This window comes from Mustelus asterias, chromosome 16, assembly GCF_964213995.1.
Source record: "Mustelus asterias chromosome 16, sMusAst1.hap1.1, whole genome shotgun sequence".
NCBI lineage: Eukaryota > Metazoa > Chordata > Chondrichthyes > Carcharhiniformes > Triakidae > Mustelus > Mustelus asterias.
Genome location: NC_135816.1, coordinates 39,368,795 through 39,392,515, shown reverse-complemented (window position 1 = coordinate 39,392,515; position 23,721 = coordinate 39,368,795). Strand labels below are relative to the sequence as shown.

At 44.0% G+C, this 23,721-nt stretch overlaps 1 protein-coding gene across 1 annotated transcript in view; it reads left to right on the top strand.

Moving 5' to 3' along the window:
• LOC144505117 (A disintegrin and metalloproteinase with thrombospondin motifs 2-like) overlaps positions 1-23,721 on the top strand; it is a 229,554-nt gene that overhangs the window by 63,590 nt on the left and 142,243 nt on the right. The window contains exon 3 of the mRNA XM_078231003.1: positions 8,021-8,183. Within this exon, the coding sequence (XP_078087129.1) occupies positions 8,021-8,183 (163 nt within the window). The remainder of the gene's footprint in view (positions 1-8,020; positions 8,184-23,721) is intronic.

The following is a 23,721-nucleotide window of genomic DNA, read 5'->3' as shown; positions in this document are numbered from 1 at the left end:
TGAATTTATCCTTTCCCCCCTTTTTCCGAAAAAATCTCATCTGCTCCTGGTGACTTTCTAACAAGTCTTGTTTATTAGTTTTTAATCTAATGAGGATAGTTTCATTAGTGTTGGGTATTGGCTGACACTGATAATCTGACTGGTATAAAATGATCATCGCAGTAAATGACTTGCCTCAATGAAGTTGTGCGAATGAGCCAGCATTCTAACATGTTTCTCTTGATGGTCATTGTTGGCCTGTAGGAGCAGTCTGCCAACATTGCCAGTGAGAAGGACACTTTCCACTGAGTACAACCCATGGCATAAGCCTACAGGTGGAATTTACTAATGTGGGGAGTCTGTTGCGCTGTGGCTAACACACAACATGATTAAAATGACAAAGGAACGCCCCCACTCTCATCACCTACCAGAGGCTTATTGGGAGGATTTACAGGTTAATACCTTGTTTGGTCAAGTTATGATTGCACCATCAAGTACTGGGGTGGGACTTAACCATAGCTTCTGGCTCAGATGTAGAGACGCCACCCACTGCACCACAAGACCTCCGCTGATTAAACCACATAATAAGGAATAAAACTTTCAAAACACTAAAAAGGTCTATTTACCTTTTTAAGAAGCCAACTCCAAGAATTAGGCAAGTTGGATCATCATTTGCCTCTGAGCTATGATGCGCAGCAGTATGGAACAAATTGTAAGATTTGGTGAATTAACAAACATTTACACGGTATTTACAGACAGATTGAAGCTTGAGCTGGCCTGCGGTGTAGGTTCCAAAAAGTTGTAAAATGTTTCCATCACAATACATGGCTCATGGATCAGGCATGCAGAGCTCCATGCCTGATTTTGTGACCTGTGCTCCCATTGACGTCTGCTGTTAGTTAGTTAGACTTGCCTCTGCACCCTTCAGTTCAAAAACATGTCTGCTCATTAAGTTGCTGAAGGTGCAAGCTGATAACTTCCTGGTGAGGAAAACGGGACATCCGGGACTTGGGGCAACAGGACAAAAAGCAGTGTATCTCCTTAACCAACTAAACTGAAGGATTGTGAAGCAAATGGTGCAGGGACTGAGTAAATTCGAGTGGATAAATTTGATGTGAAAACAGAAAGGAAAATGAAGCGAGGAATAGAAAGATGGGTTTAAGAGAAAGACGAGAAGCAAAAAAAATACAGTTTAGGACGTTTGAAAAATTCCAACAACCAATGTCTGAAAGTAGAGTTATATAGTACTGAAGAGGCCCTTTGGCCCATCAAGTCTGCACCTCCTGCACTTATAATAATTTTTTAGTGTCAGAGTGATTACTTAGGAGTAATTAGCAATTATTATGTAATTAAAAGGGTACTAATGGCTGAAGTGACAGTGACGCCTCCATGACAGAGACCACGGCACGCAGACCCTCGGGGATCTCCACCAGGTTTTCCCACGCATCCCTCTGGACATCCAACATCAGCCACTTCCTTGATAATTCCAGCAGCTCATCATCTCCCTCAGACTCAGCATGGTCCTGGTCTCCAGCAGTCCACTGACTGCCGGCACTGGAGCATTCTCTCTCTCTGCACCCGCTCCTCATATGAGTGAGCCATGCCTTCCTCACTGTGAACTAACATGGAAAGACCGCACCGACCTCCTCAGAAGACAAACACGGGACATGGTGGACAGAGTACCCTTTGTCCATTACTTCCCCGGAGCGGAGAAGCTACGGCATCTCCTCCGGAGCCTTCAACATGTCATTGATGAAGACGAACATCTCGCCAAGGCCATCCCCACACCCCCACTTCTTGTCTTCAAACAACCGCACAACCTCAAACAGACCATTGTCCGCAGCAAACTACCCAGCCTTCAGAACAGTGACCACGACACCACACAACCCTGCCACTGCAACCTCTGCAAGACGTGCCGGATCATCGACACGGATGCCATCATCTCACGTGAGAACACCATCTACCAGGTACACGGTACATACTCTTGCAACTCAGCCAACGTTGTCTACCTGATACGCTGCAGGAAAGGATGTCCCGAGGCATGGTACATTGGAGAAACCATGCAGACGCTACGACAACAGATGAATGAACACCGCTCGACAATCACCAGGCAAGACTGCTCTCTTCCTGTGGGAGAGCACTTCAGTGGTCACGGGCATTCAGCCTCTGATCTTCGGATAAGCGTTCTCCAAGGCGGCCTTCACGACACACGACAGCGCAGAGTCACTGAGCAGAAACTGATGGCCAAGTTTTCCACACACGAGGACGGCCTAAACCGGGATCTTGGGTTTATGTCACACTATCAGTAACCCCCACAGCTTGCCTCCTGGACTTGCTGGCTGTCCTGTCTGGAGACAATACACATCTCTTTAACCTGTGCTTAATGCTCCCTCCACTCACATTGTCTGTATCTTTAAGACCTGGTTGGCTGTAGAGATTTGCATTCTAATCAGTATTCTGTAACTTGATTTTGTGTCTCTGTGCCCTGTTTGAGAGCAGATATCCACTCCATCTGACGAAGGAGCAGCGCTCCGAAAGCTAATGGTATTTGCTACCAAATAAACCTGTTGGACTTTAACCTGGTGTTGTTAAAACTCTTACTGTGTTTACCCCAGTCCAACGCCAGCATCTCCACATCATAACTAACATGGAAACCAGTGAACCTAAGCCCCCCCCTCCCCCCCGGACTTGCCAGTTTATGCATTGGTGCCTGTTTCAGAGAGAGGATGTGATGTGGGTGCAGATATGAATGTGTCCTCTGGGTTAAAGAGGGGTCCTTAGGGTCCCAGCAGCCTCTGCCAGATGAAGCGTCTGTGGCAGGAAGAGTACATGTTAGTACATTAAATCCTCACACATTGTCAATGTGCATGCCAGGTAAGTTGATGAGGCAATGGAGAAATGCAGCACGGTGCCATCTTGATTGGAAGGTCAATTGACACCGATGCTTTCACGTCTCCATTTCAACTGAGAATTGTTGCTCTCTCCATCACTGTCATATTAGTGCACCTTCCTCAGAGGCCCCCTCTAGCTCCCAGGCAATCCATCTCATAGTGGCTAAGTGCCAGGATATTAGGCTTCACATTGGCATTCCATCACATTATGGTTTCTCTTCTCCTTAGAGAGAAGACCAGGCTTCTTCTTCAGTGCACCCTCTCCTTGCAGCCCCATTCCAGGCTGGACTACCCCTCCCACCACCCCTCTTCCTCCTGACAAACGGGTTGAGGGCATGACAAAAATGCACTCAGGCCAAGCAGTTAAACCTCCCAGCCTTGGCTGGTGCAGGTTGGTGCACACACACCCACACCCCTAAGGGTGGCCACCCAAATACATACCTCCATGTACCATGCCATCTCTGTACTCATCATTGCTGAACAGAGTTGAACTTTTTGCGGCACTGTATCCATTTTGCTGTATCACGTCATGCCCACTGACCTGGGCGGCCCGCCTCTGCACATGCTTTTTTTGTGATACGCGGCCTCTCTCCCCATCCCTGGGCTTGAGCATGTACAGTTATAAAGTTTATTTATTAGTGCCACAAGTAGGCTTGCATTAACACTGCAATGAAGTTACTGTGAAAATTCCCTAGTCACCACACTCTGGCGCCTGCTCAGGTACACTGAGGGAGAACTTAGCATGGCCAATGCACCTAACCAGCACATCTTTTGTTCTGTGGGAGGAAACCGGAGCACCCGGAGGAAACCCACCCAGACACTGGGAAAAAGTGCAGACTCCACAAAGACAGTGACCCAAGCCGGGAATCAAACCCGGGTCCCTGGCGCTGTGAGGCAGCAGTGCTAACAACTGTGCCACCGTGCCACCCTTCATGCCTAGCACTGATCTTCTCTGAGGATGTCCAGGCACTTACCTGTGAAACAGAGGACAGAGTGCCCACCGGCCTTGCCCTCCTGCCTTCTGTGTCTGCTGGGTGCTGAGGCCATTAACGCTGCAAATATTTCTTCTTTGATCCTGTGAAGAATGCCCCCACAGTCTTCCTTATAATCCCTGCAGAGATTTTAAAGTCCCCGTGGGGTCCTCAATGGACCCAGTGTCCGACTCATTCCCACCCGTGCCTCTGTCCACTTCTAACCTACCCAAGGATGCATTACACACTAGGCGGACATTAATTGACAATGTGATCATCCCCACGGCTTCACATATCCAACAAATGCAAAATTCAGACCAATGTTCTAAATATTTATTACAGACTTTAGTACATTAAAAAAACTGATTAAAACATTGATTATAGCCTATTCAATACAGTTGGATTCCTTCAACTATTTAATCCCTTATAAAAACAAATCTTTGTATTCAAAGCTCAACGCCAAAGACAGCAAATTCCTTTGTAATCTCTTGGAGTTGTCAATCAAATGTGAACTGGCAGGCCCTTCACTGTGATAACAGTAAGTTGTGGAAGCAGTCAAGTAGTCCTAACACTATAAAAATACCCCTCAGGCTTATGTTAACAAACAGCCATTGAAATTGCATGCACTATTTTTTTTCAACTGCAAGACACAACAGACGGCTTTTTTCTTCAAAATTCAATGGCAGGCAATTTAAATGATGAGAGAATTCCACAGACCCTATCCACCTTTTACGCACATTCTTTTCTTTTTTAAGTTTATTTATTAGTGTCACAAGTAGGTTTACATTAACACTGCAATGAAGTTACTGTGAAAATCCCCCAGTCGCCACACTCCGGTGCAAGTTCGGGTGCACTGAGGGAGAATTTAGCATGGCCAATGCACCCCCATGTTTAATCTTAAAAGTCGCAAAAGGGTACTGACCTTCCTCTCTAAAGAACTTCGATAGATTTAGACCTTTTCCTCAAATTTGTGAATTCCACAAGTTGTATTTCAGGATCCTGTGACAAAAATTACTTTTTGAGTTGAGGCTAGTTGCACTTTTAAATGTGAACCATGCACGTGCAAGATATGTCCCACCCCAATCCCCCACTCCAGTGAAAATGATTGGTCCTGCGTACGGGTGTGGGTTTTCTGGATTTGGTGTCCGGTGAAAATGCTATTTTGCATCTTAATAGTTGGAGCCTTTACAAAGTCATGTGGCTTAAACCCTGAACCAGCAGTCATTATGTCCTAAGGATAGACTGGAGATGATTAGACTGGGGAGGGGATTGGCTGTCAGGTGGCTATATGCTGCAGTATTACAGTGGAACTCAGGAGTTTAATGGAGACAAAATTCTGTCCCCAAATTTTATGACATCCTAAATATACAGGAAACTTGGAAACTGATTTGCAGCACTGGAACCTACATTCTAAACTGCAGTCTCTAGTTTTATATTACAACAGCAGATCCAAACATTTAACTCTGATCACTCAAGTCTGTTCTATCCTTCAACATTCAGACAAATCTTCGATTATAAAGAAAGTGGTTAGCAATAGAGCTGTTGCACTCTGATTAGGTGAATGAGTACAGTTCTATCGGACACGTGACACATGCCAGTGTCAGCAGTAATTTGGTATGTACTCTTACGGGTGACCACATAAGGAAATAAAAAGACCCTGTTTATCTCATTGCCATTAAGCAAAAATCAGTGACTTTTATTTTTATGAAATGCTGAATGCTTTTCTTATTCAAAAGAATAAACAGTTGAACCACACATCTATTAACTGTTGTTGACAATATATGTGAGCATTGTGCTTTTTATGTAAGAATATGCTGGGCCCCGCGAGGAGTGCTTTCTGCTGTTACTCACGCATCATAAACGCTAATTTTCAGCTTATGTGACGGGTATTTCAGAATATGGACTCATGTTGAAACTGGCATGTAGTGGTCAAGACTGTTGTTTGGGTGACGCATTCTGTGCAATCAGCAAGTAGCAGATATTCATTCTTTTGCATGGTGTAAATAAATTTCTCATTGGAGCACATAGTGGAAAATCAGGCAGGTGGTTGGGAGGGGAAGGATAGTAAAATTGCAATGGAACCCATGTGATTTTCACTCTCTTGGTATGGGGTTGTCCCTGTCTGATTTTCCTCTATTAGCCTCTGCCGGGTGATTATTTACAACTAAACTTACAAAGATAAATTTATTCCATGATGGTTAAAATCTGTTTCCACCTCTTGGCTAATATTTTTTGAACAAAGCTGAGAAATAATGTGATATTACTAGATAAACACTTCATTCATTCATTATGATACTCGCCAATCTTCTATTTAAATGCATTATTTTAATGGACTAAACCCTTATCTAACAGTGCCAAAGAAATCCCATGGTTTGTTACTCCCTAGCATCCTGTGAATAACAAAACCTTTAGCTAATCTCCATTAAATATTTTTCATTTTTAAATCGGCTTTAGCTCTGATGAAGAGTCACCCTGATTCAAAACATTGGCTCTATCCCCTCTCCACCGATACTGTCACACCTGCTGAGTTCTTCCAGCATTTCCTGCTTTTGTTTCAGATTCCAGCACCTGTAGTATTTTGCCCTTTATCTCTGTTAAATTTTGTGGTCCCTCCTTTTTCATAAATGAGTTTTGATTTGGGCCGGTTCTCCCCAGGTTTGTGATCAAGTGAATGGCAACTCACTCGGAGATGCAGAATAGTTCAACCCCCCCCGCCCCTCCCTCCCAACAAAGTTCAGCAGTCTAATGGTAGGTGAGGTAGATATGATATGAAGCTTGCCCTTGCCTGCTCCAACCTCAGAAGGTTTCTTTCCGGATTAGTAGCCTGGTTGAGCAGGATGGTAAGTTAGACTGATTCTGTGTGTTCAGAAAATGTCAGTGCATGTTGCTTCAATGGTTTGGGAACATCGTCACTAGGTCATAGAATCATATAGTGCAGGAGGAGGCCATTCAGCCCATCGAGTCTGCACTGACTACAATCCTACCCAGGCCCTATCCCCATAACCCCATGCATTTACCTGAGCTAGTCCCCATGATTCTAAGGGGCAATTTAGCACGGCCAATCCACCTAACCCGCACATCTTTGGACTGTGGGAGGAAACCAGAGCACCTGGAGGAAACCCATGCAGACACGAGGAGAAGGTGCAAACTCCACACAGACAGTGACCCAAGCCGGGAATCGAACCCGGGTCCCTGGCACTGTGAGGCAGCAGTGCTCACCACTGTGCCACCACGCTGCCCCATTGAAAATAACCCAAAATAATTTTAATAATCCTGTGTGTGCAGTTTTCAATACTCATATTTCTTCTCTATTATATTTTAGAAGAAAGTAGAAAGTTCAGCAAACCTGATGTAATGAGACCTATAAAAAAAAGCAGTGAACGGAGTTTGTCATTTTTTTTAGTGAGGCCTGCAGCAGGAATTGGCATTGTAATGTCGGGCATTTGAAACGTGTTGAAAGGGTGATTTAAGGGTCAGGAAAATGCAACAAAAAAATTGTCAAAAATCGAAACTTTCTTTAGAGGACGTGTAGATGCCTGGTAAATACATTTTGTAGCATCAGCACTCTTATTTAAAATATTTCACATTCATCACTGCAGAAATTTGTACTTCATTTTTTTCCCCTGGAAATAAATCTGATGTAATATTGGGTGTAACTGCAACTTAAGTCATGACAAGTTCATGCTCCAGTGAACTCCCTGCATAACTACTTCGAATGTCATACATGAGACCATTGGGTTTCAGTTTTCACAGCAAAACAAACCGAATTGCAGAACATGATACCCTTCCAGTAATAAAAATCCTGAAACCCAGTCTAATGAAAAGGAATTCTTCAGCCACCTTGAAACAGTGACCTTGAGCATGGGCCTACTCAGCACTGAGTTTCAGTTGTGCATTTTTTTTTTGAGTAGTCAGCACTATTGAAGCTGTCCATCAACTTTTCCAAGTTTTAAAGGTTGACCTGTGTGATGAAATGTGTGTTTTTGCTTTTATGTTGCTTTTAATGTCAGACCAAAGAATGGCTGCTGTATTATTCCTCATAAAGTATTTAACTTCAGCTATTCTCAAAGGAGGGAAATCCAATGGGTATTTGTGCGTATGAAAGCTTCGCCTGCGTGATAACTGCATGAGCAATTCTCCGGTAATTAAGAGTGTCTAATCTCTGATCCTGTCACTCAGGCTGGCATGATTCGGACGGACAAGGACGAATTCTTTATTGAACCACTGGAGAACGACAAAGTAGAGGAGGAGGAAGAAGAAAGTGGGAGAATCCACGTGGTGTATCGGAGGTCAGCTACCAAGAGACCACTTGCTGACTCAATTAGTGACGTCCATGTAAAAGGTCAGTAAACATACGGTTGCCTTCGTAGGTTCAAATATTCATTGCCTTTGAAAAAAATTGGAATGAAACAATGTACGGCTGACTGGAACTTCCATTTAAAATAATTTATATTGGGAAGATTTCCTTCCAACGATGAAATGTAGCTTTTGGATTTCATCACTACCTACATGTTGGATCTTTGTTAAATATTGCAGTAGAATGGAAATAATAAAGAAAAAAACTCTACCTTTGTCTCTTCTGTTCAATAAAATGCATATAGTTGAAATATATCGCATGTTGGGCATTTCTAGATAAAACCCTCAAGAGAAGCCCCATGCTAAATAGCATCCACGTTTGTTTATTTCGGAGAATGTTATATTGCGATGTTCCATGGCTACAAATTATAATTGTATTTCACACCTACATTGTACTTTATAAACTGATGTTCAGAACTCCTCAATTCTGCAACTTCTATGGAAGCTGTAATTTTTGTGAAAAAAAAGTACTAAATGTTGTTACAAATCATTTATTTCTTCTATCCCGCCAGTTGGAATGCATGCAAATGTGAAACTGTTGGCAATGTTCATTGTCAGAACATTTGTATATCCTGGAAGGGAGTGCAAAAGTTTCTAACCTTTTTTTTGCAAGCGTTAAAAGAAATGCCTTTATATAGCAGCTTTCATATCCTCAAGACATTGGAAAACACTTCGGAGCCAATTAAGTAGTCATTGTTGTCTTGCTGGCAACTGCAGCAGGCAATTTGTCGGCAGCAAGTTCTCCCGCTCCCCCACCACCCCCCAAAAAGTGAAATAAATAATAATATCCCAGCTACATCTTTATTCTCCCATTGACTTTGTTCCAAATCCTGGGAAACGCTCATTCACATTTTTGGGGAGGTGTCTGCACTATCGTAACACCAGGGTGCCGCCTACTAAGCAGAACTGGAATTGAGGGAATTTAAAAGCGGTATCCACATTTCTACTTGGGGCCCAGAATGCCTCCTTTATGCAGGTTAATGTATCACTGGCTGCTACTAAGATGCATCCAATTGGATTTATGGATGTGCCTGGCAACGTCCAAGAAATGCTCGGAAAGACAGGCAGAAGAAACTTGCTGCTCCCCATCCCAGTCCACTCAAAGTTGCAGGAGTAAGTGGCGGAATTCTCCCACCGCCCCGCTGGCAGGTTGCATGGCGGGAGAGGAGGGAGAATTTGGTGGGAGTGTAAAATTAGTCTTCAGGTCGGCGTGAATTTCACATGGTACCTTCCGCTTGTGCCCACCTTGGTGGATCGGGAAACCCGCTGGAGGCCGGTGTGAAACTGATTTGCATCCTGCGAAGTGGATGGAGATCAAGACCCAATCAGAATCTTCTACCCACACCTGATTCTGCATGGCGCCAGTGCGCAACACGTCTGGAATAACATGGCTTGTGGATGTCGGGACTCACCTGAACAATGCCTGGGGTTGCCTCTGGAACTTGGAAAGGAGGCCACCAGCAACCCTGAGCTCTGACACACCACAGCAGTGGGCTTGGGAGGACCATCTTCATGTGAATCTTCCAGATTTGGTATCGTCAAAGGAGTCCATCTTTTAGCATCTGAATGTTCCTGGAGACCCATCTTTCTTCAAGAGTGGGTCAGTAATGTTGGGGGCTTTTTCAATATGGCACCCAATATGACAGCAGACGATGCACCGAGTGGCCTGCCCTGCCACGGAATATGGTGCAAAACATCTGGGTGCATAATTAACGAGGTCGGGGCTGGTAGATAAGGCACCACTGCAAGAAACACTCTACATTCCTGCCCTGCCTCCACCACAGGACTTAGTCCGAGATGGGAGACTTATGCCCAAGGAATGGATGTTCTTGGCCAATCTATTTTGGTGGCTTTGTAACAGCCCAAGTGTTGGCGGAAGAAGTGAATTTTAAGGTCTGTCTTGAAGGAGGAGTTGGAGGTGGACACTGAGAAGGATTAGAGAGTAAATTTCAGAGCATGAACCCGAGGTAGTTGAAAACACAGAGCTCAGTGATTGGGATGAAGAGAGATGCACTGGAAAACAGGGTCAAAGGAGTGAAAGGTTTCGGGGATTATAATGCTGGTTGAGGTTACAGTGGTTAGCACTGCTGCTTCACAGCTCCAGGGTCCCGGGTTCGATTCCCGGCTCGGGTCACTGTCTGTGTGGAGTTTGCACATTCTCCTCGTGTCTGCGTGGGTTTCCTCCGGGTGCTCCGGTTTCCTCCCACAGTCCAAAGATGTGCGGGTTAAGTTGATTGGCCAGGTTAAAAATTGCCCCTTAGAGTCCTGGGATGTGTAGGTTAGAGGGATTAGCGGGTAAATATGTGGGGTGGGATTGTGGTCGGTGCAGACTCGATGGGCCGAATGGCCTCCTTCTGCACTGTAGGGTTTCTATGATTCTTCTATGATAGAGAGGAGTCATGGAGGGATTAAAACGCATTTTAAGGTATTATACATTGATTGCCAGATGTACATCAGCAAAAAAATCAAGGACAATGAGTGAATGGAGCTGAGTGGGGGTTAGGATATGGGCAGCATAGTTTTGATGAGCTGAAGTTCTTGAAGGGTGACAAATGGGAAAGGGATGAGGTGGGTATAGTAGTCAGGAGAGTGTAAAGGTAGCAAAGGTTTCAGCAACAGATAGGTTGAGGAAAGGTGTAGACAGATAATTTCAATGAGATTAAAGTAAGGTCTTTGTGATAGAGAGGAAATGGGATTGTGAACATTGCCTAGAGTCAGATAAGATCTTGAGATTCTGAATTGTCTGGCTCAGCCCAGAAGAGTAACTGGGAAGTAATTATGGAGATAAAGTCACGGTGAAAGACAATGCTGTGTGACCACCTTCATCTGTAGCTCATCCAAGAATAGATTTTAGTTTAGAAATTTCACGGCATGGTGGCACAGTGGTTACCACTGCTGCCTCACAGCGCCAGGGACCTGAGTTCGATTCCCAGCTGTCTGTGTGGAGTCTGCGCGTTCTCCCCATGTCTGGGTGAGTTTTCTCCGGGTGCTCCGGTTTCCTCCCACAGTCCAAAGATGTGTGGGTTAGATGGACTGGCCATGATAAATTACCCCTTAGCGTCAGCGATATTAGCGGGATAAATATGTGATAAATAATTACAGGGATAGGTCCTGGGTGGGATTGTGGTTGGTGCAGACTCGATGGGCTGAATGGCCTTCTCTGTGGGGATTCCATGATTGATTGCTGAATGAGATAAGCTCGAGAGGGGATGGAGAAAAACTAGACGGAGAGATTTGAGGCTTTGGAAATTGGCCTGGTGTGATTTGGCTTGGTTGACAAGAAAATAGCAGCAGAGACGAGTGAATGGATTGTCTCTATCTTGGATTAAAGTAATGTATAAGCTCCTTGTATCTGTTAGATCTGAAGCTGAGGACGCAAAGAAGAGGGAGGAGGACCTGAGAAATTGTGCTGGAGGAGACCACAGAGATGGGAAGGGACAAGATAATGAAGGGATTTATAAATGAGCTGTTGGGGAATCGAGAGCTAATGTAAATCAGCAAAAACGGGTGATGGGTGAATTAAACCTAGTGTGAAAAGAGCCAAAGTCTTTCTTTGCTCTTCAAGACAATTCTAAATGGTGGACAGTTTCAGCCTTGGTGACAGCTTGAGTGGTGGATGGCTAATAATCATGCTGTACACCAGATACGCTGAAGGTTATGCTCCTTGCGCTTAAGAGAGCAACAATGGAGATCATACAGAGGTCATACCATTCAGCTGCCTCTGCTGTTTCCTTCCTGTTTCCTTGCCCACCAAGCCATATTTCACCCAGGCCCCTCTCCATTATTGTCTCAAATCTCCATCTCTGTCAGGTTCTGTTTGCCTCCTTCACAATGCCCTCGAGCTTATCTCATTCGGGTGCTGTGGAACCGCTTAACTGATATTTATTCTTGGATGAGCTACAAATGAAGACGACTTTGTCCTTGGCCCTCAATATACCTTCATGGATACTTTCCCAATTCCCTAAATCAGAAATTTTCTGAAGCTCGTCCTTTAGAATTATCGTACACCCAAAACTATGAATGCCGGAGATGTAAAATAAGAAATGCACAGGACGTCAATAAGCATCGGAAATAAAACAAAAGGACAGGTTAACATTTCATGTGGAACTCCATCAGAACAACATTCTTGGGCAGTCTTGTATTACAAGTGGCCCAGAGTTCAGCCCATGTAAGGTAGAGCACTAATATGATGCAATGTCTGGTTTATTGGTAAAATATCTTCCATGAAATATGGTTTGAGTTTTTTTCAGCGCTATGTGGGGGCGGGGGGGGGAGGAGGATTATAAGTTCATGGATGACACAAAGATTGGCTGGGTGGTTAACAGTAAGGCTGAGTGTCTTGGGCTACAAGAAGATATAGACGGAATGGGCAGATAAGTGGCAGATGGAATTTAACCTTGAAAAGTGTGAGGTGATGCACTTTGGAAGGAGTAATTTGACAAGGAAGTACTCAAAGAATGGCAGGACACTAGGAAGTTTTGTGGAACAAAGGGACCATGGTGTGTTTGTTCACAGAAGGGCATGTTAATAGGGTGGTGAAAAAGGCATATGCAACAGTTGCCTTTATCAATCGAGGCGTAGATTACAAAAGCAGGGAAGTCATATTGGAGTTGTATAGAACTTTGGTGAGGCCACAGCTAGAGTACTGTGTACAGTTCTATTTGCCACATTATAGGAAGGATGTGATGGCACTGGAGGAGGTGCACCAGAGATTTACCAGGGTGCTGCCTGGGATGGAATATGTAAGTTATGAAGAGAGCTTGGACAGGCTTGGGTTGTTTTCATTGGAGCAGAGAAGACTGAAAGGTGACCTGATTTGAGGTGTACAAGATTATGAGGGACATGGACAGAGTGGATAAGGAGCAACTGTTCCCCTTAGTTGAAGGGTAAGTCACAAGGGGACATAGGTTCAAGGTGAGGGGCAGAAGGTTGAGGGGGAATGTGAGGAAAATTTTTTTTACCCAGAGGGTGGTGAAGGTTTGGAATGTGCTGCCTGGGAGGGTGGGAGTCAGGTTGCCTTACATCTTTTAAAAAGTATCTCGGTGAGCACTTGGCATGCCATAACATTCAAGATTACGGGCCACGTGCTGGTAGATGGGATTAGGTGGGAGTTTGTGTTTCTCATATGTTGGTGCAGAGTCGATGGGTCAAAGGGCCTCTTCTGCACTGTATGGTTCTGTGATTCATATATTCTCAATAGCTCATTCATATTGGACATTTAAAGCAAACCTAAGACCCAGTACGGATAATGAACTCTCAAAAATTGATTTTAGGGCAAAATGTTCCTTGTGATACAATTTCAGCTTTAAAAGAATTCTCAGCTTGCCTAAAGCATTTCAGATTACGTAAACCATCTTTCCAAACCAGTGGCTCAAATTACGGCTGAGATTGATTGCCTGAAAGGAGAAATATCTGTAATTAATATAACAGCGCCACGGGAATGGGACTCTTAATTACGGTAAAAATATTTTGATGACTGAAGATATTCAATTTCAAAATGTTTCTGTAAATGATTGAATTGCATCCAGAACTCATAAACATCTTCAGTCACCAGTGGAGTGACTCGAGGCTTTATTTTGGAGACTGAATATGTACTGGCACAGCTCTGAAGGGAAGATTCAATTCCAAGTCTTTGTGACACGAGACCTACCACTTGTCTGACAGAATAACATTAATTCACTGAAAAGAAGATCCCGTCACCATAGCAACCAGGCATATTCAGAATTTCTGTATAATCTGGGACTGAAAAGCCAAAACCCCTTTCTCTAAAAACCTTGATCTGTAGGTAAGTCACCGAACTGATTTTGATGATTGGCTTGATTTCTGCTGAGTGGGTGAACCACTTCTATAATATTTGAGTGAGCTTTCTGATGAGCGGGGAAAAAAAATCATCTTGTGTGGTACTTGGGAACAAACAACTTAGTCTGCACAGCTCTAATCCACCCATTGCCCCACTACCTAATTTCAAATATGTAAGTACTTGGGGCAGCACGGTGGCACAGTGGTTAGCACTGCTTCCTCACAGTGACAGGGACCCAGGTTTGATTCCTGGCATAGTTCACTGTCTGTGCGGAGTCTGCACATTCTCCTCGTGTTTACGTGGGTTTCTTCTGTGTCCTCCTGTTTCCTCCCACAGTCCAAAAGACGTGCAGGTTAGACGCATTGGCCATGCTAAATTCTTGCTTCGTGTACCCGAACAGGCGCCGGACTGTGGCGACCAGGGGATTTTCACAGTAACTTCATTGCAGTGTTAATGTAAGCCTACTTGTGACTAAGAAATAAACTTATTTAAGTTCTGATTCCTTTTTGTTCATTGGACTCAGACTTACTTCTGGAGTCACTGTAGGAAAAGGCAGTGATCAATTTGCAAACAGCAAGTTCCCACATATTGTAATAAGTGATTGAGGGATAAATATTGGCAAAGCACCAGGAAAGCTCCCCAGATAGTGCCCCAACATCTTTTGGGTAGGGTTTCAGTTTAATGAAATTTGCAAGAAAACTTCTGTGACTGCTCAGCACTAGCTGAGTCCCGCATTGAGTTATTGAATTGAGAGCCTGGTAGATAGAAGCAGACTTTTTCCAGATATAGGGGATGTCAAGAATGATAGCTGATAAAATACTTTAACGTAAGAGTTGCAAGGGTTTTGTAACTTCCTTCCAGGGTTAATAGTTGAGCAGAAACTAAGCCAACGTTCAAGATTAGACAGGATAGGTGGATGAAGGAATAGGGTTTGAAGGAACATAGGAATAAGACGGATAAGCTCGCTATTTGCTTGCTTGGAACATAAATGGGTGGGTGGGTGTTAAGTGACTGAGCCAAATGATCCATGTTGTAAGTTTAATGCGTTGCATGTCTTGATGCCCCAAAAAATTTTAACAGCCAATTAAGTATTTTAAAGCGTAATCACTATTGTGTTGTAGAGAAACACAACAACCAAAATGGTGGTGGCATAATGGTATTATTAATCCAGAGAACCAGGGTAATACTCTGGGGACTCGGGTTCAAATCCCACCACAGCAGATGGTGAAATTTAAATTTAATGAAAATTTGGAAATTAAAGTCTAATCATAGAATCCCTACAGTGCAGAAGGAGGCCATTCGGCCCATTGAGTCTGCTTCCCAGTATCTTACTCAGGCCCTCTCCCCCACCCTATGCCTGTGATCCCACACATTTACCATGGCCAATTCACCTAACCCACACATCTTCAGACTGTGGGAGGAGACTGGAGCAGCTGGAGAAAACCCACGCAGACACGGGCAGAACGTGCAAACTCCACACAGACAGTCACCCAAAGCCGGAATTGAATCCAGGTCCCTGGCGCTGTGAGGCAGCAGCGCTAACCACTGTGCTAATGTAACTAACGATGACTATGAAACCATCGTTGATTGTTGTAAAAACACATGTGGCTCCCTGATGTCCTTTAGGGAAGGAAATCTGCTTTCCTTATGCGGTCTGGCTCCAGATCCATAGCAATATGCCCTCTGAATAACCAAATAGCAAGCCACTCAGCAATTAGGGATGGACAATAAATGCTGGCCCAGCGGTGATAGATACATCCAATGAATAAAAGAAATACCCCCAGTAATGGTGTAACTTACCAGAGTTTGTTTTAAATTTTTGGAGTTGAGCTGTTGAAGACGGCCACTGTTTTTTTTTCAATGGTGCCATGGCAATTTTTTATAGCCACTTGAGACAGCAGGCAGGGCCTTGTTTCAAAAGCAGATGAGGTTTTCAGATCAAACAGTGCAATTGAGATTAAGTGTTCAAGTTTTGGACGGTGACTCGAACCTATGACCTTCTGACAAGAGCACAGTTCAATCAAGGTTGACAGCTTGCCAGTCCGCTATGATCTATTGTTCAAAGTGGCTTCAAATGAAATCTGAAAAAGTCGGAAGCCTGAGAGTTGAGGCAATTTTAATGATGAGATGTGTTCTTATGTTCATGGTTAAGAATGGGACTTCATGACCTGATTGAATACAAGGATGTTGACCTGGTACAAAACCAGATTTGTAAATGGTCTTCGAGATATTAAATCGTCATTTACGTTTTGCAAGTGTTATTAATGAAGTGCTGGGTGGGATAATTGTTTCTGAGGAGCATCATAATTCTGGCCCCCTTTTGGTGAATCCCTGACTTGGTCTAAGTATCATTGCAGCTGCTGAACTTTGTAAGGTTATTTCCAAAATTTAGCTAACTAAAATCTGTGTAGAGGTCACTTTTGTTTGCTGCACTACATTTCTCAGCAATTGGTCACCCTGCAAAATAGCAACCAAATAAGACCAAGCCTTACTTTTTGGCGTTAGCTGTCGCTCATTCCCCTGAGTTAGAAGTTCAAGGATTTCAATGGAAAAATAAAGCTGATACTCCAGGGCAATGCTAAGGACCCTCAGTGGTGCTGTTTTTTGGGTCAGATGTTAGACTGAGGCTCCATCTGCCCTCCCAGGTGGAAACAAAGGATCTCATGGCACCATTTTAAGAAAGGTTGGCTGTGGGATGGGAGAGAGATTCCTGGTGCCCTGACTGACAATTATTCATCATTCAACATCTCAAAAATATATTATCTGATTGTTATCACATTACTGTTTAAGAAAACTTGCTGTGCACAAATTAGTTGTTGCATTTCCTACATTACAATAGTGATTCCACTTCAAAACCACTTCATTGGCAGTAAAGGGCTTTAAAACATTCTGAGGTTGTGACAGGCCTTATACAAGTGAGTCTTTTGTTCATTTTTTTTCATGATAAACTAAGTCCTGGAGAGAGAGACATGCAAAAAAGGAGGAGTTTAAGAAAAACATTCAGAACAGATTTATTTTGTAAATTTAGAGAAAAGACCAATGGCTCAAAATTCCAGGGGTCTCATTCAGCCGCTGGAGGTTTAATGGAGTAACCAGCTAAATACTTATAAAGACGATGTGGACCAAGTTGCAGTGGAGGGGACATTTCTAAATTCCGGCCAGGCTATAAATGCACTCCAGCAGCATCGCTCTGAATCGCTCGTTTATAATGAGGTATGTTGTACTGTCTGACAGGAATGCCTTTGAGGTTGTTTTGGACGAAGTTAGAAAAATAAATAACAGTTATTGAACTCTTAAAAGAAGGAATTTTACTTTTTTGGAAGAGATTTGGGAAGAGATGGTCAATCAATTCCATTTGGCCTTCTTGATTGGCCACAAAGGTTTTAAGTTTCTTTCTCACGAGGATGTGCCTTTTCTGGATCCAAATGTATTCAACTATTTCTGCAGTGATTAAGTTGGAACCAATCAAACAAGGTTTTCTTCGGTTAAAGAAAGTAAATTTATTAATCACCAAACCCAAGAGAAAAAGGTAATAAAAATGCAACATCACACACATGGGTATCAGGGGAAAAAAAGAAAGCTGGAGTCTGTGATGACTCCCGTGATATGCATGGGGAAATCACGAACTGACCTCCAGTTGGCCTCGTTGAATACAAACTCTCTGATTTTGGTAATTAGCCAACCAGGTGGAGCTCGTATACTGAGCCCTTTATAAAGCAAGACCCTGAGAGGGTCCATTAACATTTTAGTCCCAGTTGGGACCTGTTGTGTTCACCACAGGCTTGTGGTCATTGTTTATTTTGTTGCATAAAGCATGGTTCCTTCACAGCCAATTCCTGGAGTTATTAGAGGCCAATTAAAAAACAAATTTCAAATAATATATGATTAAGTGTCCTTTAATTGTCCATTAGGCATAGATTGTTAAACATTGTGGCCAATTTGGATTAGATGGTTTCGTGGATGTGGTTAGATGAAGATGTGCAGGGCAAATCTCACAAAAAAATTTGTGTAAAAACTAGTGTAATTCCCGCTGTTTTTTTCAGCGTGAGTTTCAAAATGAATCTCCCACTTTGTGCACTGCAGAGTGCCCTAGCGTGAGTCATGCTGAAATTCAGTGGGTGGTGCCTATTCTCACTGGAGAGGCCGGCAGCATAGCGCTGAGTGGGCCAGTGCGCATGCGCCAATCTGTAGCACCAAGATCTGCACATGCGCAATGGCCCCTGTCTGCTAACCTCCCGATCGCTGGCCAGCTCGACCGCAACTCCCGCCTAGCCGGCTTGCAGAGCCCCACATGGCCCGACTGCTGCTTTCCCTGCACCCCCCCCGCCCCACCCCCAACACGTCCAGCCAGCCTCAACCCCCCCACCCCGGTGCCTGACCTTCTGCGGGGCCTCAATGGCCCCCTTCACTCTAGCAGGGTCGGGCTGCCAGCTCCCCGCAAGTGGGGAGCTGTTGTAAACCCCAATAGAGTAAACCATTCCTGGGTTTGGGGGGGGGAGGCGGGCTGAAATCTGTGCCCACTAATGATATTTAAATTAGATTTAAATGCGCATTTCCATAAATTATTCAGCTCCGTGCTGATTTCAGGCACGGAGCTGTTGGGGCCGGAAATCCGGTGCCCGGCGAATGGCGGAGATCGTGGCGCCCAGCGAAGAGCCCGTGAAATGACCTCCACTTGATTCTCCCGGCCTGCTGCACTACAAAAGCAGCGCAGCGGGCTGGGAGAATCGTCCCCGTTGTAATTATTACGAGATCTCTGGTCAATTTGGGGCGGCACGGTAGCACAGTGGTTAGCACTGCTGCTTCACAGCTCCAGGGACCTGGGTTCGATTCCCGGCTTGGGTCACTGTCTGTGTGGAGTTTGCACATTCTCCTCGTGTCTACGTGGGTTTCCTCCGGGTGCTCCGGTTTCCACCCACAGTCCAAAGATGTGCGCGTTAGGTTGATTGGCCATGCTAAAATTGCCCTTAGTGTCCTGAGATGCGTTGGTTAGAGGGATTAGCGGGTAAATATGTAGGGATATGGGGGTAGGGCCTGGGTGGGATTGTGGTCGGTGCAGACTCGGTGGGCCGAATGACCTCCTTCTGCACTGTAGGGTTTCTATGATTTCTGGTGGTTGATATCTCGAACTGGGTGACGCACACATTTTCCAAAAAAGCGTGTGGGGAGCACAGCTTTTCGCCTGTTTCCTCTGCCAAACACTTTCTTGACAATCCCAGCGTCATTTGCAATCTCTCCGCAGTGACGGCAACCTGGCCTGTTATATTTCACCCATTGTGCATCTCCAAGGGATTCTGGATAGACGCTTCTGTGGCAGCCATTATTTCAATATCCAACACTTTGTAATTTATGTCTCTTCCTTCGACGGTGATGAGTTTCAATGGGCCTTTGAATTATAGGAAGTGTCTCTATCTTCACACTTCCCTGTTTTTTTTTTGACATTCACCTTGGAAGGTGGCCTTGCGTTTTTAAGCAGTTTATTTTGCCATTTCAAATTGCAAAATTTCCAGTCAGCTGAAAGTTGAAAAATCATTTTTTCTTCAAAGTTTAAGTGGCAGAGCCTTGTGACAGTATTCATACTAGCTCTTAGTAAAAGTTCCACTGAAACTTTCTGACAGTGAAATTGATAGAAATTCTAGGGTTAGCCAAGGAAGGCTTCCAAACATATCCAGTTTTAATGTAGGGGGATGAGGAAAGGAATGTCTCTTCTTCCACCCTCACTGGAATATAGGAAACAAATAAAATGGCAAGAGTTCCAGAAGAATGGCTCTGAGCCTAAATTCTGGTCATCACTTTGTGATTTTCCTGGCCCTCAACCCTGCACTGGAACTTCTGGCTCCAATACTGTTTAAATGAAAGTCTATTTACTAGTGTCACGAGTAGGCTTACATTAACACTGCAATGAAGCTGCTGTGAAAATCCCCTCGTCGCCACACTCTGGCGCCTGTTCGGGTACACTGAGGGAGAATTTAGCATGGCCAACGCATCTAACCAGGATGTCTTTCAGACTGTGGGAGGAAACTGTGGGGGCATCCAGAGGAAACCCACGCAGACACTGGGAGAACGTGCAGACTCCACACAGAGAGTGACCCAAGCCGGGAATTGAACCCGAGTCCTTGGCGCTGTGAGGCAGCAGTGCTGACCACTGTGCTGCTGCGCTGCCTACTACTGTGGGTAAAACAAAAGTAAAATATACTGGAAGTACTTAGCAGGTCAGGCGGCATCTGTGGAGAGAAACAGAGTTCATGTTTCAGGTTAACTGTGTTTTGATGAAAGATCATCAACCTGAAATGTCTACTCTTGTTTCTCTGCACAGATGCTGCCTGACCTCAGTATTTTTTGTATTCCAGATTTCCAGCATCGATGGTAACTCTGCTTTTGTGCTGCTCTGGTTGAATTAGGAGATGGAAAAAAAAACACCCAAAGATGAAGCAAAATTATTTTAGACTATAAGAAAAAATCAAGTGGATAAACTGAAATATCCTGGATTACAAAAACAATTAGGAAACAATGAGAAGGAAGTAAAGAATAGAAAGTGGATTGTGGCAATTCGAGAGACAAGGAAGTGTTTTTAGCTCTGCAAGAAATTGGGAGTGATTCTCAAGTTTGATAGATGTATTGAAGGAGACCAGGAAATTGCAGATGAGTTTAAATGAATCCTTCACATCATTCTTCACAAACGAAAACTGTAAACAAATTCCTCTCCGATCTAATCATTTTGGTTCGGAATGTGTAACAGATGTAGAGGTTATCGAGCCATATGTCACGCTGCAATTCAAATATTAAATCTCTACCATGAAACGGGAGCAGATTAAATAAATAGGGAAAGCTTTGTGCATGCAGAGAGTGATTAGAATGTGGAATGCTTTACTGCAAGTAAGAATGAGAAAAGAAAATGCACCTTTAATTCAAAGGTTTATTCAGAGCAGAGAGACCTTGCTTTTTTTATCCTTTTCATGGAATACAACAATGCACAACGTTATGAAATAGGAGCAGAAGAAGGCCATTCGCCCCCCCACCCACCCCACCCCACCCACACCTCCTGCTTCGCTATTCAATTGGATCATTGTTGATTTGTTTGTATTTCAAATTCAACAGTCTCATCTTCTGCCAATAATCTACGATTTCCTTGCCTAACGAGAATCGTAATCTACCTCCACTTTAAAACTATTCAGTAACCCTGTCTCCACCAGTTTCTGTGGCTGGGAGTTCCAAAATCACACAACACAACCTTTCCATGCCCACTTGTCAAGATTGTTCAGGATCTCTAATACTTCAATCAAGTCAACCCTCGCTTTTTGAACTCCAGTGGAAACGAGCCCCGAATGTCCAGCCTTTCCCCATAAGCTCTTTCCGGGTATCAATCTGGTAAACTCTTTTGAACTGCAGCGCAATGCATTTACATCCTTCCTTAAATAAGGTCACCAAAACTACCCCTTTAATTACTCGCTGTGCATGTAACCTGTGCATCTAACCTTTTGTGACACATGGAGCAGAACACCTAGATCCCTCTGCACTTCGGATTTTTGCAGTCATCCTCCATTTAAGTATGTATTTTTAAAAAAAAATTCTTCCTGCCAAAGTTAACAACTTCACATTATACTCCACCTGCCAGATTTTTGTCTACTCGCTCTACCTATCTATATCTGTCTGCGAACTCCTTATGTCTCCTTCACAACATACTTCCCTACCTACCTTTGTGCCATCTGCAAACTTAGCTACCATGCCTTCACTCCTCTCTTTCAAATCATTGATATAAGTTGCAAAAAGCTAAGGCCTCACACAGACCCCTGCAAGTCTCTAGTCGTAATGTCCTGCCAATCAGAAAAAGACCCATTTATGCATACTATCTATTTTCTGCCAGGCAGTCAATCTTCTATCTATGCTAATGTATTACCCCCGACACCATGAACTTTTATTTTTCTGCAATAACCTTTTATTTGGCAATCTAAGTACAGTAGGTCCACAGGTTACTGTTAAGGGGTCTGTGGACCACTGCCACTAGTGACTTCTTTCCCCTATTATTCCTCAACTCCATCCAAACTCCATTCCAATCGAATGGAGCCTTCCTCAAGTCGAGGGAATTTTTGAAAATTAAAATCAATAGTATCAACTATCTCACTAGCCACTTCTTTCCAGGCCTTAGAACATAGAACATTACAGCACAGTACAGGCCCTTCAGCCCTCGATGTTGCGCCGACTAGTGAAACCAATCTAAAGCCCATCTAACCTACACTATTCCAATATCATCCATATGTTTATCCAATAACCATTTGAATGCTCTTAATGTTGACGAGTCCACTACTGCTGCAGGCAGGGCATTCCACGCCCTTACTACTCTCTGAGTAAAGAACCTACCTCTAACATCTGTCCTATATCTATCACCCCTCAATTTAAAGCTATGTCCCCTAGTGTTAGCCATCACCATCCGAGGAAAAAGGCTCTCATTATCCACCCTATCTAATCCTCTGATCATCTTGTATGCCTCTATTAAGTCACCTCTTAACCTTCTTCTCTCTAATGAAAATAACCTCAAGCCCCTCAGCCTTTCCTCATACGATTTTCCCACCATACCAGGCAACATCCTGGTAAATCTCCTCTGCACCCTTTCCAACACTTGCACATCCTTCCTATAATGCGGCGACCAGAACTGTACGCAATACTCCCAAGTGCGGGCGCACCAGAGTTTTGTACAGTTGCAACATGACCTCCTGGCTCCGAAACTCAATCCCTCTACCAATAAAAGCTAACACACCGTATGCCTTCTTAACAACCCTATCAACCTGGGTGCCATCTTTCAGGGATCTATGCATATGGACACCCAGATCCCTCTGTTCATCCACACTACAAAGTATCTTACCATTAGCCCAGTACTCTGTATTCCTGTTACTCCTTCCAAAGTGAATCACCTCACACTTTTCCGCATTAAACTCCATTTGTCACCTCTCAGCCCAGCTCTGCAACTTATCTATGTCCCTCTGTAACCTGCCACTTCCCTCCGCACTGTCTACAACTTCACCGACTTTAGTGTCATCCGCAAATTTACTAACCCATCCTTCTACGCCCTCATCCAGGTCATTAATAAAAATGACAAACAGCAGTGGCCCTAAAACAGATCCTTGCGGTACACCACTAGTAACTGAACTCCAGGATGAATATTTCCCATCAACCACCACCCTCTGTTTTCTTCCAGCTAGCCAATTCCTGATCTAAACCACTAACTCACCCTCATCCCATGTGTCCGTATTTTCTGCAAAAGCTTACCATGGGGAACCTTATCAAACGTTTTGCTGAAATCCATATACACCACATCAACCGCTTTACCCTCATCCACCTCTCAAAGAACTCAATGAGGTTTGTGAGGCACGACCTACCCTTCACAAAACCGTGCTGACTATCCCTAATCAAATTATTCCTTTCCAGGTGATTATAAATCCTATCTCTTATAATCCTTTCCAATACTTTGCCCACAACAGAAGTAAGGCTCACCGATCTATAATTACCAGGGTTGTCCCTACTCCCCTTTTTGAACAAGGGGACAACATTTGCTACCCTCCAGTCTTCTGGCACTGTTCCAGTAGACAATGATGACCCAAAGATCAAAGCCAAAGGCTCTGCAATCTCCTCTCTAGCCTCCCAGAGAATCCTAGGATAAATCCCATCCGGCCCAGGGGACTTATCTATTTTTACCCTTTCCAGAATTGCTAACACCTCCTCCTTATGA